Below are 18,433 nucleotides of genomic sequence, written 5' to 3' on the forward strand. Positions count from 1 at the left end.
ACACTTCTGTGCAACTACTCGCACCACAGATGCCAATATCCAACAACAATTTACCTACTCCCTCTACCTAACTTTTAAACTACCCTCCCCGGGTACTCGTGAAGGGGTCCATCTTCCCCATCCACTCCTTTCGCACCAACCACTCCACTCCGCATATTCCACACTACTCACTCCACACCATCCATTCCATACTCCATACCATCTATTCCATACTCCATTCACTCCATGCTCAATTCACTCCAGACCATCCATTCCATACTCCATGTATTCCATACCAGCTATTCCACACAACCATTCTCCATACCTCCGTACTTCACTTACACACCTGGTGCCCACACACCTGGTGGCACCTGCACACCTGGTGGCACCTGCACACCTGGTGGCACTTGCACCCTCCTTCCCTCCAGGACCATTCACTCAATACAATACACACATCTCTCACGAGCATTGCCTCACTTCATCACCCTCACCACAAACACAGATATCATCATCTAAGCTGACTACTCCCTTCTGAAACTCGTGCTCCCCCGTCTTCCCATTACACTAAGCACTCCCTCGTCATTATAATCTAAGGTTGTCTAGGGCAACCTTAGACACTCTTATATAACACGCCCATGACAAACAGACAGACTCACACGAAAGGTAGCTGGTAGGGGAGGAAGGTCCAGGCAGATGGTTCCAGGCTCCGGGTCCGCCGCGAAGAATGGCAGGCAGCTGGTGTCGTTGGCGCTCGATCGGACCTTACAAATGCGAGGGGCTGGAATGCGCGTACGTATAGCATGCCGAACGCTCTCAAAACCACGGCAGTTCGTATCCAAAGCGATCGTTGTTCCCTCGCATCTGCCGATCTCCGTCGAATCTGCTCTCTCCTGTGAAAGGGCTTGTGCTCCCGCTTTTATTGCAAGCTTCGCGTATTAAGCCGCGTCCGCTTTGCTCCGCCTACCGGTGAACACGCCTCGGCCCGGATTGGTCACGAGGGTTAATTGTTACCTCCCTTCGTGATGCGTTGATGGGGCCACGCCTACGTTCCTGGCCGCTCCTCCCTTTTTCTCCAACTTGACCGCGTGCGTAATGGCGGCTTGGGGCCAGCAAACAAACCAAAAAGGCAGCGAACGCTGCAATACGGCTACTGGCACGTTGGAGAGAGAGAGATTGGGGATAATTGAAGGGGCCTAGGTTATTTGCTTAACACAACGCAGATTCAACGATTGGAAACAGATCCTTACCTGAAACATAGACTAATGAAATAACTAAAGAAGATCCTATGGTGTCCTACGTGTTGTACATGGCCTAACTAGGGTGCAACCTTTACAAAGGGGGATATTTACAAGAATTATTATTTTACAAAGTGAAGGTTCTAAAAACCGTAACAGTATATATATATATATATATATATATATATAAATATATACTAGCTTGGCTCGGCTCGCTGCGCTCGCCTCATCAAGCGTCGATACTGAGGAACGGGCTTGTTTTAGTTGAGGCTAATGACTGTACCCGAGTTGCTGTGTTGTCATGATTTTCACCAATCATAATACAAACAATTACTCTGCACAAATGTACATATATATATTGTTACGGATCTCGGGGGTCGGCTCTCCCCTTATCAAGGGGGGGGTTAATCCCCTTGTCTTTTTAGCTGGCCTTCCCCGGGCCTGGGGGTTATAGCGTCCTTCCCGGCGCGGCGTTAGATAAGGTTTGTTAGGCATAGGGGTTCACTACTACCTAAGTACCAACGCCGGCCGGAAACGAGGGAATAACTCCTGCTCGAACCATGGATACGATGGAAAATGCCGAGCGGAGAGCAACCCGCGATCCGAGCTATTAACAAAGAGACTAAACCCGATTCTGAGCGGTTCCTAATCATGCCACAGGTACTCAATTGAGAAAAGACGAAAGCGAAGGGATTAAGACGAAACCAGAAAGAACAGGTGAATTTATTACAAACAAAAAGAGAGGAAAGGAAAGAATGTACAAGAAAGGAAGAAGAAGAAGCAGGACAGAGGGCAGTCTTAAAGCAGTCTTATTCTATACCCAAGACAAACATACACACACACGGGGATTGTAGCTGGTAGGTGGTCAGGTAGATGGGGTCCAGGCTCCAGTCGGCTCCAGTCCAGGCTCCGTGGGCGAAAACCCGGCAGGCAGCTCTGCGCATCATTGGAACATGACCGGACCTTGCATATAGCGGGGGGACTGGGATGCTTCGTACGTAATAACTGTACGTTCGCGCCAAACGCTCTCCCTCTCAAAGTCCTCTTATCAGCGCCAGCAAGTGAGTTCTCTTCCAAATGTGCGCTCCGTATCAGTCTTTAATAGCGCCGCTCTCGCACGAGTCCTTTTGCAATGCACTCTCCCGACCAAGTCCAACCAGCGCTCTCTCATCAAAAGAAGTCCTTGTGCACAGTCCATGAAAGGGCTTTGCGTTCGCGCTTATATAATGCGCCACGCGATCACTACGCGGGCCTCAAGGCCACGCCTGTCGGTGATGTTACATCAGCCCTGGTTGGCTGGTGAGGGCTGACCGGCCACGCCTTTGACGGCTGGTTGACAGGCCACACCTTCTGCTTGGCGTTCCGCCCCCTTTTTCCTCGGGCCTGACTGCATGGTTTATGGCGGCGCTTGAGCGAACGCTAAGGCACCGACTGTAGGGGCGCGTAACGGCGTCGCTTAGAGAGGGAGGTTGTAAAATGGACGGAATGGGCCTAATCTTATTTGATTGACGCAACGCAGATTCAACTATTGGAAACACGGCCTTATCTAAAACACATAATAATAAAATAACTAAAGTTCTATGGTGGCCTACGTGTTGCTTGTGGACTAACTAGGGGTGCAACCTTTAACCTTTTAATAATGGGATATTTACAAGAGTTTATATGCAAGTGTGGGTTCTAAAACCGCAACAATATATATATAGTCGTGTTCCTGGCGATTAAAATCGTTACCAAGGAAACAGATTAACCGAGCAAGCTTTACTTCCGGAAGGCGTTCAGTTCAAATATGGCAGAGTTCATACACGCGGGGAGGGAGGAGGGTGAGGGGAGGGTGAGGGGATGGTGAGGGGGATGCTGAAGTACCTTACCTCTGGTTCTGATGGCAGCCCTCGGACTGGCAGGAAATGAAATCAAGCGAACGAAAACCCGAATTCAATGTACAAAAAGAAATGATATATTGAACGGAACCCGAGAACAATGGAATGCGATGATAAAAACTAAACCCCTATTGAGCGCTCTTACACACACACTTTGAATACACGATGGGAAGGGTAATAAAATTAACGGTTTGTCATGTTGTGTTCTGTGGTGCGTATTATCTGTGTCTGGCAGTGTAGCGTCGGGTCGATCAGGCACCGTCCGACGCGGCTCTTGTCAGCGCGAATCGCTCTGTCCCGTCTGCTGCCATTCCACTGCCCCCCCCCCCCCCCCCCACGTTCACCAGGCCTTTCGCATCAAGCAAGCGAGCGTGCAATGGTCTCCCGGCTGCTGCAGCTCGTGCGCTTGCCATTCGCACGTGAACGCCAGGGAAGATAATCGTTGGCGCTCCAATGGCTTTCCACTGCCTTTCGAAGCTAACTCCAACCGGGAACGAAAGCAAGGGCAGAAGGGAAGGTCCAAGCGGAAAGGCAGCTAACACGAAGGCGCAGTCAAGGGAAGGCCAGAGGCAAAGGGAAGAGCTCCGGGCAGGAAGGAACCAGGACCGAGAAGGGACAATTTTGGCACACCACCGTTCACCAGCAAGTCCAGACCAAAAGTCACAAAATGTCTGCCGCTCCAAGTCTCTTGTCCGGTGTGCTCTGACGTCATCCAGGCCTCTTCTCGAATCTTCTGATCTCCTCCCAACAGTCGTGAGACCCGCCCACCAAACCCTCAGTGTCCATCTATCGCGCGGTGGGCGTGGCCCCAGCCTGCCTTGTGCGATGTTCCACGCCATGGTGGCGCGCAGCCGCTTCCTGCCTGTTTCTTCCCGGTTTGTTTTATCGTCAGTCATTGTAAGGGGGGGGGGGGGGGATTTAATTAGTGTGTGCACTAAGGGCCTATCTAATGTCTACAAGAGTGTGTTGCCATAAGGGACACAGGTATGTTCACAGAGGGAACGACACACAATGGAGTTAGCATATTCCCTAATTCTAGTTACCAAGCCCCGCCTTCTCGTGAAGGGGACACAGATACGCAGCTTACTCCGACATACGAGCTACAGGTCCTCTACTTATTTACATCGAGGTGGTTCTAGCCACCCACGACAGACGAAGCATGATATCTACTCAGATCTACCCAAATCTATATATGTCTACCCCAAAATTCATAACAATATATAAAGTTTAGATGTTATGTATTTGTGGAACGATAATGAAAATATATAGTCACAATACACAATGGATTTTATGCCTTGTTGTCATTTGATGCTTCTAATTGTGTTGAACAGTGATGACCTGAGTCGCGATGATGTGATTGGAACAATATTCTTGGATATTAGCAAGATTTCATCTTCATCCGAAGGATTAGAAGGTATTCTTTATTTGATAGAAGATAATAGAACAGTAATAAGACTTTAATTTTCCACCTAACGAAGCTCATATATCAACTGAAACCTCCCTAATTGCGGTGATAACAGAGAGCTGTCCTAATTTCTCTTTCAATATCACAGGATACACAACCATGTCTGGTCAATGCATCATATAACAGCCCCTTTAAAGGACAGTGCTTTATCCATCGCAAGTACGTGCATAAGGCTTCTTTTAAAAATTCAAGAATATTGTCTTTATTTGGCTTTTAATCAAGTATTTAACCATGTACATATTTGCTCAATATACCATACCACACCATACTCTGTCCTCGCTTTTCCTTTCGTATCTACCGCTTTCTTTACAATGTATCTTTCACACCCCAGAGATAGAAAAAAATTTATCCAGCGTTGACACTTAAACAGTGATGGGCCCAGTGGCGTCACTCGGGTTGGTGTCACCCAGTGCGGTAACTCATGGTGTCATTTCCCCCCCCCCCCCCCCCCCCCATGGACCTCCTCCCATACCAGACCATACAGAATCCTTAGTAATGTTTTTTGTACTAATGTTACTCGTAAATCGTAATTCCCGTATATCACTGAATGTAATGGCAATAGCAGTGACATAAACAACTATAAAAAAAATAAAATTACACCTTTAAATTACAATATCATACGCACAGCCCAAATGTATTTACATTTACATAGTTTCATGTGGTTAAAGTGAAAATTCGGTAAGAAAACTATAATTCGAAGTAAAAACGTTTAAGAACTACATCAAAATTATGTTGATTTTAACGTTAAACTTTATTGTTACATGAGATACATTAATATGAATGAATGATCGTTTTAAGGCCATTTTCCCCGCCAGAGCAGGGGTTAGCCTTGCGGGCCCCATGACAATCATGGTTCCCTGGTTGAGGCAAAGTTTTTATGGCCGGATGCCCTTCCTGGTGCCAACCCTTAGTCGCCTCTTACGATGCGCAGGGATATGGTGTACCTATTCTAAACCGGGGTACACACCGGGAGATGAGATACATTAATCATTGATGGATTAGGTTTGCATAATCAATAACGGCCCAAACAATGTAAAACTTGTAGACAAATGCATATGGAAATATACTCATAAATGAAATAATACCATAAAAATAAACAGGAACAAATATACAAGCATTTCAGCACTTAGTGAACATCTCGACTAATTCAGAACTTTCCTTTCCTGGCCTTCAAAGCTGCGAACTTGTGAATCACTTCATCGAAATCAAAGCCTTTCGCCAACTCACTTTCAATTGATAATATCACAAGATCGGAAAGCCTTGACTGTCCCATGGTAGATCGCATATAGTTCTTTATAAGTTTCAGCTTTGAAAAGCTCTCACATGAAGCCACAGACACACAGATCGTCAGAAATAATTTTAGGCTTAGCGAAATGGTTGGGAGAGATTCTACGAATTCCCATTCAGCTATGAATGTCAAAACGTCTAATGTTGCCCAATCTTTGGCTTCTTCCAGATCAATCTCTGCTGCTTTCAGGTGCCTTCTCAGCCTTGGTATTTCTATTAAAAGCTCACTCTTGGATACCTCATCATAGAAAGTGGTCAATTTTGGAATGGACACCTTCAACTCTTCTTCAGTGGCAGATATGAGACTCTTCACTTGAACAGCCTCAAACATGGCTGCTACTTCCTTGATGGCTCTTGATCTGATCTGGAGTTCAGAATGAAAGCGATCAATGCACTCAAGCATCGCCCTTTTATTTTCTTCTTGCAGAGTGCGTCCAGCATCGCTTTCTGCTCCCCTGCCATCCTCTTCTTGAACCTGGCTCTTCTCTCCACTGCAATTCCATATTCGTCTGATTATAAAAGCGCCTATTCAATTACATGCTCCACTAGGTAACTGCGTTCCTCGTGCAGAAAAAGTCTTAGCGCCTTTAGCTTTGGCACCACCTTGTCGAGAGTTAAGCCCTTAGTCTGCAGGTACTGCTGTGTAAGATTAACTTCCTGAAGTACATCACACCAGAAGTACAGGTAGTACAGAAAAGTGAAATCACAGACAGCAGGCAAAAGACCATGTGCTGCTCCTCTTGTGTCCAAATTTTCATGTGGATCACAAAGAGCTTCAATCGCAGCCACGAACTTATCAAACTTTTCCTTAACTGGCTTAACTGCATCATGATGAGCACTCCAGCGTGTTGTTGATAGCCTTTTCAATGACACTCCAGTATGGTCAATTAACACATCCCATCGATTGGTGGAAGCAGCAAAGAAAGAAAACATTGTCTCAAGAGTTCCAAAATATATCACACACGATGCATTTTCAGCAAAAGAGTGCTGACCACACAAGTTACGCGAATGGTCCACACATACATTAAAAATAGCTTTCTTGTTCTTTCCATTGAGAATGGCTTGTACACCTCCATGGATTCCAGCCATAGTGGCAGCATTATCGTAACCTTGAGCGCGGCACATCATTATGTCCAGTCCATCACTTTCCAGTTTTTTTAAGAATGTCAGAACTGAGGTCGGCAGCTTTTTCCCCCTTTAAAGGAAAAAATCCTAGAAACAAGTACACATACATTCAAAGTACACCGCCCCCATGCCAAATAATTAAATATCCGACAGCGCGGCATTGCCGGGGCGTCTTTGGCGCCCGGCAATACCGCAGTGCAGCTCATAGAGGCTGCATTGGGAGGGAGAGGTGTACACTAATTGATTGATTAATTGTATAATTAAAATCAATAAAAGATTATCACAAAATATTTTCATAATCAATTGGCTAATAGCATAACTAAACCATGAGTGCTTCATCCGAAGATTTATCTTTTAGAAATTTAATTAAATAACCCATTAAGAAAAAAAATTAAAATTGATTAATCAATAAATAATTAATCGATTAAATGATTAATCAATAAATCAAAAATATCCTTGATAGCCACATCACTTGGTCACTGTCATGTCCAAATATTAGCTTCCCAGCTCAAAAGGTGCCTGAGATATTGGCCAAATGAGAAAGAAAATAAATAAATGATTAATAATGAAAATAAATAAATAATAATCATGAAAAAATTAAATTATTAATCAATTCGGTCACAGAACACATAAACCACCACCATTTCATCAGAATCTGTAACTGAATTTTTGTACACCGCTCCTTTCCTATGCCATCTCCAGGCATTGCAAATCGTTATTGCCGGGCACCGAAGGGGGCTCGGCAGTGACGCACGCTGAAAGAGAGTACTCAGTTTTCACTCTGGTTGTTTGTTTGTTTTCTTGCTTTCTTGTTTTCTTGTTTGTTTGTCCGGGCGATATCTCAGCCATCCTTTGAGCGAGGAAGCTGAAATTTCGGCACAATAGTGAGAAAGTCCTTTGTCAAAAACAGTATTTTTTTTTTTTGATTAATCAATAAATTGAGGAGTTATTTAATTATTAGCTATTAATTAAGTACTTATTTAATTAATCAAATTTCCTTTCTCTTCTGACCATTAACTCAGGCACCTTTTGAGTTAGGAAGCTGATATTTGGACATGCCAATGACCAGGTGATTTGGCTGCAAAGGCTATTTTTGATTTATTAATTAATCAATTAATCGATTAATTATTTAATTATTCGATTAATGACAAAAAAAAAAAAAAAATTTAAGTTACAGATTCTGATGAAATAGTCGTAGTTTATGTGTTCTCTGACCAAATTGATTAATAATTTAATTTTTTTATGATCATTATTTATTTATTTTCATTATTAATCATTTATTTATTTTCTTTCTCATTTGGCCAATATCTCAGGCACCTTTTGAGCTGGGAAGCTAATATTTGGACATGAGTGACCAAGTGATGTGGCTATCAAGGATATTTTTGATTTATTGATTAATCATTTCATCTATTAATTATTTATTGATTAATCGATTAATTATTTATTGAGTAATCAATTAATTATTTAATTTTTATAATGACTTATTTAATTAAATTTCTAAAAGATACATCTTCGGATGAAGCACTAGTGGTTTAGTTATGCGATTAGCCAATTGATTATGAAAATATTTTGTGATAATCTTTTATTGATTTTAATTATACAATTAATCAATCAATTAGTGTACACCTCTCCCTCCCAATGCAGCCTCAATGAGCTGCACTGCGGTATTGCCGGGCGCCGGAGGCGCCCCGACAATGCCGCTCTGTAGGATATTTAATTTTTTGGCATGGGGGCGGTGTACTTTGAATGTATGTACTTGTTTGTTTGTTTGTTTGTCCGGGCGATATCTCAGCCATCCTTTGAGCTAGGAAGCTGAAATTTCGGCACAATAGTGAGCAAGTCCTTTGTCAAAAACGTTATTTTTTGTTTTTTGATTAATCAATTAATTGATGAGTTATTTAATTATTAGCAATTAATTAAGTACTTATTTAATTAATTAAATTTCATTTCTCTTCTGACCATTAACTCAGGCACCTTTTGAGTTAGGAAGCTGATATTTGGACATGCCAATGACCAGGTGATTTGGCTGCAAAGGATATTTTTGTACACCGCTCCTTTCCTATGCCTTCTCCAGGCATTGCAAATCGTCATTGCCGGGCACCGAAGGGGGCTCGGCAGTGACGCACGCTGAAAGAGAGTACTCAGTTTTCACTCTGGTTGTTTGTTTTCTTGGTTGTTTGTTTGTCCGGGCGATATCTCAGCCATCCTTTGAGCTAGGAAGCTGAAATTTCGGCACAATAGTGAGCAAGTCCTTTGTCAAAAACAGTATTTTTTGTTTTTTGATTATTCAATTAATTGATGAGTTATTTAATTATTAGCGATTAATTAAGTACTTATTTAATAAATTAAATTTCATTTCTCTTCTGACCATTAACTCAGGCACCTTTTGAGTTAGGAAGCTGATATTTGGACATGCCAATGACCAGGTGATTTGGCTGCAAAGGCTATTTTTGATTTATTAATTAATCAATCAATTAATCGATTAATTATTTAATTATTCGATTAATGACTAAAAATTTTTTTTTTTAAGTTACAGATTCTGATGAAATGGTGGTGGTTTATTTGTTCTCTGACCGAATTGATTAATAATTTCATTTGTTTATGATTATTATTTATTTATTTATTTATTTATTATTTAATTATTTAATTATTTGATTAATGCCAAAAAAAAAAAAAAAATTAAGTTACACATTCTGATGAAATGGTGGTGGTTTATTTGTTCTCTGACCGAATTGATTCATAATTTAATTTTTTTATGATTATTATTTATTTATTTTCATTATTAATCATTTATTTATCTTCTTTCTCATTTGGCCAATATCTCAGGCACCTTTTGAGCTCAGAAGCTAATATTTGGACATGACTGACCAAGTGATGTGGCTATCAAGGATATTTTTGATTTATTGATTAATCAATTATTAATTAATCAATTAATCAATTAATCGATTAATTATTTGATTAATGACAATTTTTATTTTTTTTCCCAGTTAGATTCTGATGAAATGGTGGTGGTTTATGTGTTCTGTGACTGAATTGATTGATAATGCAATTTTTTAATGATTATTATTTATTTATTTTCATTATTAATCATTTATTTATTTTCTTTCTCATTTGGCCAATATCTCAGGCACCTTTTGAGCTGGGAAGCTAATATTTGGACATGACAGTGACCAAGTGATGTGGCTATCAAGGATATTTTTGATTTATTGATTAATCATTTAATTGATTAATTATTTATTGGTGAATCAATTAATTATTTAATTTTTTATTAATGACATTTAATTAAATTTCTAAAAGATACATCTTCGGATGAAGCGCGAGTGGTTTAGTTATGCTATTAGCCAATTGATTAAGAAAATAATTTGTGATAATCTTTTATTGATTTTAATTCTACAATTAATCAATCAATTAGCGTACACCTCTCCCTCCCAATGCAGCCTCTATGAGGTGCACTGCGGTATTGTCGGGCGCCAAAGGCGCCCCGGCAATGCCGCGCTGGAGGATATTTAATTATTTGGCATGGGGGCGGTGTACTTTGAATGTATCTGTACTTGTTTGTTTTCTTGTTTGTTTGGTTGTCCGGGCGATATCTCAGCCATCCTTTGAGCTAGGAAGCTGAAATTTTGGCACAATAGTGAGAAAGTGCTTTGTCAAAAACTGTATTTTTTGTTTTTTGATTAATCAATAAATTGAGGAGTTATTTAATTATTAGCGATTAATTAAGTACTTATTTAATTAATCAAATTTCCTTTCTCTTCTGACCATTAACTCAGGCACCTTTTGAGTTAGGAAGCTGTTATTTGGACACGCCAATGACCAGGTGATTTGGCTGCAAAGGCTGTTTTTGATTTATTAATTAATCAATTAATTGATTAATTATTTAATTATTCAATTAATGACAAAAAAAAATTTTTTTTTTAAGTTACAGATTCTGATGAAATAGTGGTCGTTTTTGTGTTCTCTGACCAAATTGATTAATAATTTAATTTTTTTATGATTATTATTTATTTTTTTTCATTATTAATCTTCTTTTTTTTTTTTCTCTCTCATTTGGCCAATATCTCAGGCACCTTTTGAGCTCGGAAGCTAATATTTGGACATGACAGTGCCCAAGTGATATGGCTATCAAGGATATTTTTGATTTATTGATTAATCATTTCATCTATTAATTATTTATTGATTAATCGATTAATTATTTATTGAGTAATCAATTAATTATTTAATTTTTTATAAATGACTTATTTAATTAAATTTCTAAAAGATACATCTTCGGATGAAGCACTAGTGGTTTAGTTATGCTATTAGCCAATTGATTATGAAAATATTTTGTGATAATCTTTTATTGATTTTAATTATACAATTAATCAATCAATTAGTGTACACCTCTCCCTCCCAATGCAGCCTCAATGAGCTGCACTGCGGTATTGCCGGGCGACGGAGGCACCCTGGCAATGCCGCTCTGTAGGATATTTAATTATTTGGCATGGGGGCGGTGTACCTTGAATGTATCTGTACTTGTTGATTTATTAATTAATCAATTAATCAATTAATCGATTAATCATTTAATTATTTGATTAATGACAAAAAAAAATTTTTTTTTAAAGTTACAGATTCTGATGAAATGGTGGTGGTTTATGTGTTCTCTGACCGAATTGATTAATAATTTTATTTTTTTATGATTATTATTTATTTATTTTCATTATTAATCATTTATTTATCTTCTTTCTCATTTGGCCAATATTTCAGGCACCTTTTGAGCTCAGAAGCTAATATTTGGACATGAGTGACCAGGTGATGTGGCTATCAAGGATATTTTTGATTAATTGATTAATCATTTCATCGATTCATTATTTATTGATTAATCGATGAATTACTTATTGATTAATCAATTAATTATTTAATTTTTTATTAATGACTTATTTAATTAAATTTCTAAAAGATACATCTTCGGATGAAGCACGAGTGGTTTTGTTATGGTATTAGCCAATTGATTAAGAAAATATTTTGTGATAATCTTTTATTGATTTTAATTATACAATTAATCAATCAATTAGTGTACACCTCTCCCTCCCAATGCAGCCTCTATGAGCTGCACTGCGGTATTGCCGGGCGCCGGAGGCGCCCCGGCAATGCCGCGCTATAGGATATTTAATTATTTGGCATAGGGGCGGTGTACTTTGAATGTATGTGTACTTGTTACATATCTGATCACTTCGGACATCTGGTCAGTATGTGATATGTCAGGTGTGCTGTCGAACATGATCCCAAAGTACTTTCCAGTCTTTATGTCCATGACAAGATTCTCCTTCACATGATTTGCCAGGGCACTTATAAACTCGTTCTGAGTTTTTGGTGCAAGATAAGAGACTGATACTTTAAGTTTACATGTGCTGCGCTTTAATCTCATTAGGTGCTCTTTCAGCACTGGATCATATTTTGAAAGCATCTCAACCATCTCAAGAAAGTTCCCTTTATTCAATGAAGATTCATCTTCGCTGTGGCCACAGAATGCCAGATTCTGCTTGGCAAAAAAACAATGTAATATCAAGCAATCTGTGCAAGATGTCCCTCCACTTTTTCTTCTCCATTTCCATCAAAGCAATAGTTTCAGCGTCAATGGTTTTGTGCAGCCTCAGTCCTGCTGCCAATGTTTTCCACTTTTCAAGGCAACGTAGGTGCTCTTCGGATGTCTCATTGTTATGTACTTTTGGGCTCAGTTTCCACCACTTCTGAAACCCAGTCACAAATTTGGATGTCGTATCTGTAGCACTAACGGCAAACAGTCGGCAGCAAAAACAGTATAAATTCTCGCTGACGAGTGAGTAAACCACTAAACCATCCATGACCGCAGAATTTTATCACCATTTGGCATCACCTTGTAAAACCACTTTTTTGAGAGCTGGTGATCACCCTTTGCTTTTGCATCTTGCCTTGCCACAACACTGAAAGGCCCATCTTTGTTCTGGAAAGAAGCACTTCCCCTTTTGATGATTTCAACCCGAAAATGATCTGGAACTGGTATCTCCCAGAAAGAAACATCACATAAAATTTGCAAATCTTTCTCCTTAACGTCACTCATCTCATTTCCAGTATCATGGCTAGAGTCACTTTCAGCACTCTCTTCTGCTTCAAATTCTGCCATTTCCACTCCTTGCTCTTCTGCAGAATGCATGCTAGCATCAGAAGAATCAGCTTTATCAATTGGAGACTGACGAGCAGTATCTTTTGATGAACCCTGGCCATCATCCGGTCTTTTGACATATTGAAGCATGGATCCAGCAAGTGTTTTGAATGATGTAATTCTTGCCTCTTTTGCTTTTCTTTGCTGGCATCCACTTGGCCTCTTTGATATTGATTTATGCACTCCATGTGGCATGATAGAATATTCCTGCACAATAAAAAAAGACAAATTAGCAATATTTGAAACAAAATATACAGTTGTAAAAATATAGACTAATATGTGATAAATATCGTTGTAAATTGCTTAAATGCAATTGTAACCGGTATGGTTCAGGTTATGTAATAGAGGAGCACTGCGCAAATGACATCTCAGGAAACCTTGGGTCTCGTACAGAAGCTGTTTATTCGTTGGCTCCGTGAAACTACAACATGAGAAATGAGCATGAAATTACCGACAGATCTCATTACAAGCTACAAAAATTGCAATTCACAATTTCGGCTTCGATGCAAACAATTACACTTCTTGTCGTTCTGTACGAGAAAACAGCAATGGCGAATACGGACCGTTAACAATGATTACACATCAAATCGAATTCTTCCAGATAAAGAAACAAATGTCCTATAAACGACCAATGTGATAAACGTTTTATGTATCAAGGAAACGAATGAGATTACTGATTACATACCAACTATGGATCCTTAATTAATCTCTCACAAGAGTGTTCAGTGTTCACTCTCAGCACGATGTTCTCCGGTTCGTAGAACAAACATGGCCGCTACAAATCGCGTCACCAAATGATCGCACTCCAGATCGTGAAACTTATAAAGACTTCACTAATTAAAAGATGGAAATAGCTATGGGGCCTAATGTTTCCGGTGTACGTCACAAAAATCAATATGTAAAGTGCTGTTAAGAAAAACAAGGTGTGAACCACCATTAAAACCTCATTCCCACAGCTGCTACACCGCCATAACCTTTAGCATGGCAAAACCGAAATGAAAGGTTTGCTTGGTTATGAAAACTCATCTGGTTGGCAGTTATTACAGTAATATTTCTTAGATTATATGAATACTAACAACAAAATTGTTTTGTAAAATATTTCTACATTGAATTACAGCATTATTAGTTACAACATTATTAGTAACAGAGCAGAAGCCTTTTTTTTTTTTTTTGCTTCTTTTCCTTTAATTACTACTTCATTCTCAAAAAAGTTATTGATATAGGTTCAGAAATACTAATTACCACAATATTGTAGCTAAAACACCAGAAAATTTGACAAAGGCAGCGACTATAAAAACACCAGCGGAAACGAAAACAGCGCGTGCTAGCAGCGTGTGCAGACGAAACCACGTGATTCGAAACGTCATTGTAATTGGGTAATAATGACCGCTCTGACCGGAGCGCATTAGAAGGTTCAAAAAGTAAATTAGCATAGAGTTTTACTCTTGTAGGTTTATTGATACATGTAAGCTGGGCTTACGGAAAATGTTTTTGTTGTCAAAACATCCCTCAAGACCCACCTGTTTAACACTGCATTCAACATTTAACCCACAGCATCTAACCCCTGACTATCTCCTCTCCTTCTCCCTCCTTTGTGCTTTGAATATTTCCCTATTGATTCTTCTTTTTTTGCAATTGTTTTTATGTTTTGCTATGCATTATGTTTTGCACTCTGTCAAAGCGTCTTTGGGCTTCCTGAAAAGCGCTATATAAAATAAATGCATTATTATTATTATTATTATTATAACTAACTACAGGGATATTTTTTATAAAAATTAATAAATTTCTGTTGAAACACTGCAAAAATTTGGTGTCTCCCCCTCTGATAGTGTCACCCGGTGCGTCCGCACCCCCCGAACTCCCCTAGTGATGCCAGTGAATGGGCCATAATGGAATAGGTGTCCATGTTGTCAGATCATTATTTAATGCTCTTGCTTCTCTTTTGTCTGCTCTTTTCAGCATGTCATTCTCCTTTGACTTCCTCCCATCTGCATGGATGTCTGCATCACTCTCATTTAGAAAAAGAGTGCAAAAATAGTTCCTCTGAACCACAGACACAAGTAAGCTTAATTCCAACAAAAAGAAAGTCATGGAATCCAACATCACTGCTGATGTCAAGTCTTTTCTCTTTTCAAACAGCCTGATATCTGGCAGAAACGGTCTGATCTTTGACCATCAGTTTTGATTCCATCTTGGTCATCTTGGACATGCTGTTGCTACTCTCTCAGCAATGATCAGAGGCCATAATTCAAAGAGATGGTCAAAAACATCTCCCTGATCATATCTCGGGCATTTTACACATCCTCGCATCCTTTTTATAACCACCTCCTGGGTTCAAGTCAATATAGTTGACTGAATCCGATTTATTTTGGAAAATCCACCTTCATTCCTGGATTTTGAAAGAAAATAAAATAGGCTGGATGTTGACAAGCTCAAGAATGAGACGGTAGCTCTGTGGAGTTTGCAAACAGACTGAGTGGGGATCTGGGAGAGGGTGTGGGGGGGGGGGGGTCTGCTTGTTTTGGTGGATCCTGAAGAGTTATGGGAGTGCCTTCCAGATTACAACCCTTGATGTGTTGCCTGTGGTTGTCTTGGAACCCACTGTCAGGCGAAGAGGAACTTTGTCTCCCAAGGGACAATGGATACCATTGACCAGAGTCGCAGGGCCAGGCTTGATGGCAGAGCTGATCTGTTCAAGGAGCTGTGGCTTAAAACTATATACTCACTGAGAGTGGACAAGGAGGCCTATGTGGGACGAATCTGGGAAATGGTAGAGCATCACCTGTGGTCAGGTGATTCTGATTGTGCTGACAGAGGAAATCTATGGATTGCATTCCTCCAAGCCTGCCCCTCAGTGTACTGCAGTTAGAGCAGAGGGTGGTGAGCTCTTGACAGGGGAGTCTGAAGTGAACGCCCGCTAGGCCGGTTACTTTGAACGGCTGTACGAGGCTGACCCACCAGCTGTTGAGTTGGAAGTCAGGGATGTTACTATCCCTATTGCTGACCCTCCAATCAACTGTGAACCGCTATCGTTTGTGGAAATGCAGGCTGCAGTGAATCTGTTGAAAGGTGGGGGAGCTCCTGGGATTTGTGGCATCCATGCTGAGCTTCTCAAGGCTGATGGAAATGCTGTACTCATGTTGTTGCATGCAGTCCTGTGCTCTGTTTGGAGCACAGGCATAATCACAACTGACTGGAAGAGGGGCCTTGTTGTCCCTGTCTGGAAAGGAATGGGTGATCGCCAGGACTGCAAAAACTACCGAGGGGTGACGCTGCTCTCAGTGCTGGGCAAGATCTTTGCTCGGATCATTATTGTTAGGGTTTGCCACCATCTGCTTGAGCCCCAGTGCTCAGAACAGTCCGGCTTTACACCAAAGAGGACAACGATTGACCATGTCCTTGCTCTTCGGGTCCTCACCGAATACAGACGAGAGTTTCAGCAGGGGCTGCTTGCAGCCTATGTTGATCTCCACAAATAAATTGATTCAGTGAAACAGGATACCCTCTGGAGGATTCTTGGTCTTCATGCAGTGCCAGTAAAACTGATCAATCAGATTTCTGAACTATACGCTGGTACTGAGAGTGCTGTGAGATGTGGTAGGCCCATCTCTGACTTATGTCCAGTTGTTACAAGTGCTCATCAGGGCTGTGCACTGGCCCCCACACTTTTCAGTATTTCTATGGACTGTATTATTGGGAAGATGTCGGAGAGATCAAGCTGCGGTGCATCATTTCAGAATGTCAAGATCTCTGACCTTTATTTCGCAGATGATGCAGACTCTGGATATCCTTATGGGGCTCTCCAGTAGCTGAATGAGGAGTCGGAGTCACTGGAATTAATTACAGGTCTCCTGGATCAAAATGAAAATCTAGGCTTTCAATGACATATTGGATGCTGCTATTCTGTCTGTACCTGTTTGTGGTGAGGAGGTTGAGGTCACAAAGAGATTTGCTTACCTTGGCAGTGATATTCAAGTCTCCACATGTTGTGAGCCAGTCATTGATGGATGTCTGGGTCGGACCTGGAGAGTCATGTATTCACTGGATCATGGGGTGTGGCACTGTCCGTGCCTATGCATAAGGATGAAAGTATGAGTCTTTAATTCCTTGGTGCTTTCTGTCTTGCTCTACGGATGTGAGACTTGGACTCTGACCAAGTATCTAAGACAAAGACTTAACTCCTTTGGTACCAAGGTCTCTTCGGAGAATCCTTGGCTATCACTGGTCAAACTTTGTGTCCACTGAGCGTTTGCTGAGAGAGACTCAGATGAGATTTGTTACCTGTTTATGATGTTAGCTTCAGCTGCGGCTGTGTGGCTCGTTTTCCTAATGCTGATCCTGCTCACCAGATCCTCTCAGCGAGAGAGCCTTGTGAGTAGTGGAGTTCCTCTTCCTAAGGCCGTGGTGTACGATATACATACTGTATATACTCGTATATATGCCACGGCATAGAAAAGGTCCCTTTATATGGTATGTGCCATGTGGCAAAGTATGGAAAAGTAGGGACATTCCACAGCTTGCATAAAATGCCAAAGCAATAGAGAAGAAGGGACATTCAAAAAATCTCGTGTGCATGCTATAACAGATATATATATATATATATATATATATACATATGTATATATACATGTATATATATTTTTATATATATATATATATATATATATATATATATATATATATATATATATATATATATATATATATATATAATATATAATATATATATATATATATATATATATACAGGGTGATTGAAAAGTAACTCCCTATTTTAAAATATTTAGAAATTATTTATTTATTGTAATATTTTTTCTCAAATTTTTAGTGTTTGTTCCTTAATGTATGGGAATTTAATCTGTGTTGGTTTTTTTTCAGAAACTTGACTACTGTTACTACTTGACTTGACTACTGTCAAGCACTCTCTGCTGAAGACTGCGACATTCGCATGGAGTTTGGGGAGGTGATGCTGGCTTGGTATGAAGATTGGTCTGATCTCTTTAAAAATATCCTCTGGTCTGATGAAGCGGTATTTCACATTGGTGGGTTTGTGAACCGTCACAACTGCTATTACTGGGCAGGAGAAGATCCTCGTGTTATTTCAGAAAAAACGCAATATCGGCCCAAGGTAACGGTGTGGTGTGGAATGACTTCGGAAAGGATTGTAGGTCCCTTCATTCTTCGCGATACCATGAATGCCAAAAGGTACCTCACCATGCTGCAAGACGAAATCTGGCCAATTATCAGTGCTTCGGAGAATGTTGAAGATTTGTTTTTCATGCAA

General features: G+C 40.3%; 1 protein-coding gene across 1 annotated transcript in view; it reads left to right on the forward strand.

The window, feature by feature from the left end:
- The window catches only part of LOC137424161 (myoferlin-like), a 281,368-nt gene that overhangs the window by 38,274 nt on the left and 224,661 nt on the right, over positions 1-18,433 (forward strand). The window contains exon 3 of the mRNA XM_078773618.1: positions 4,423-4,505. Coding sequence (XP_078629744.1) covers positions 4,423-4,505 — 83 coding nt within the window. The remainder of the gene's footprint in view (positions 1-4,422; positions 4,506-18,433) is intronic.

This window comes from Myxine glutinosa, chromosome 3 (assembly GCF_964187855.1).
Source record: "Myxine glutinosa chromosome 3, kmMyxGlut1.1, whole genome shotgun sequence".
NCBI classification, from domain to species: Eukaryota; Metazoa; Chordata; class Myxini; order Myxiniformes; family Myxinidae; genus Myxine; species Myxine glutinosa.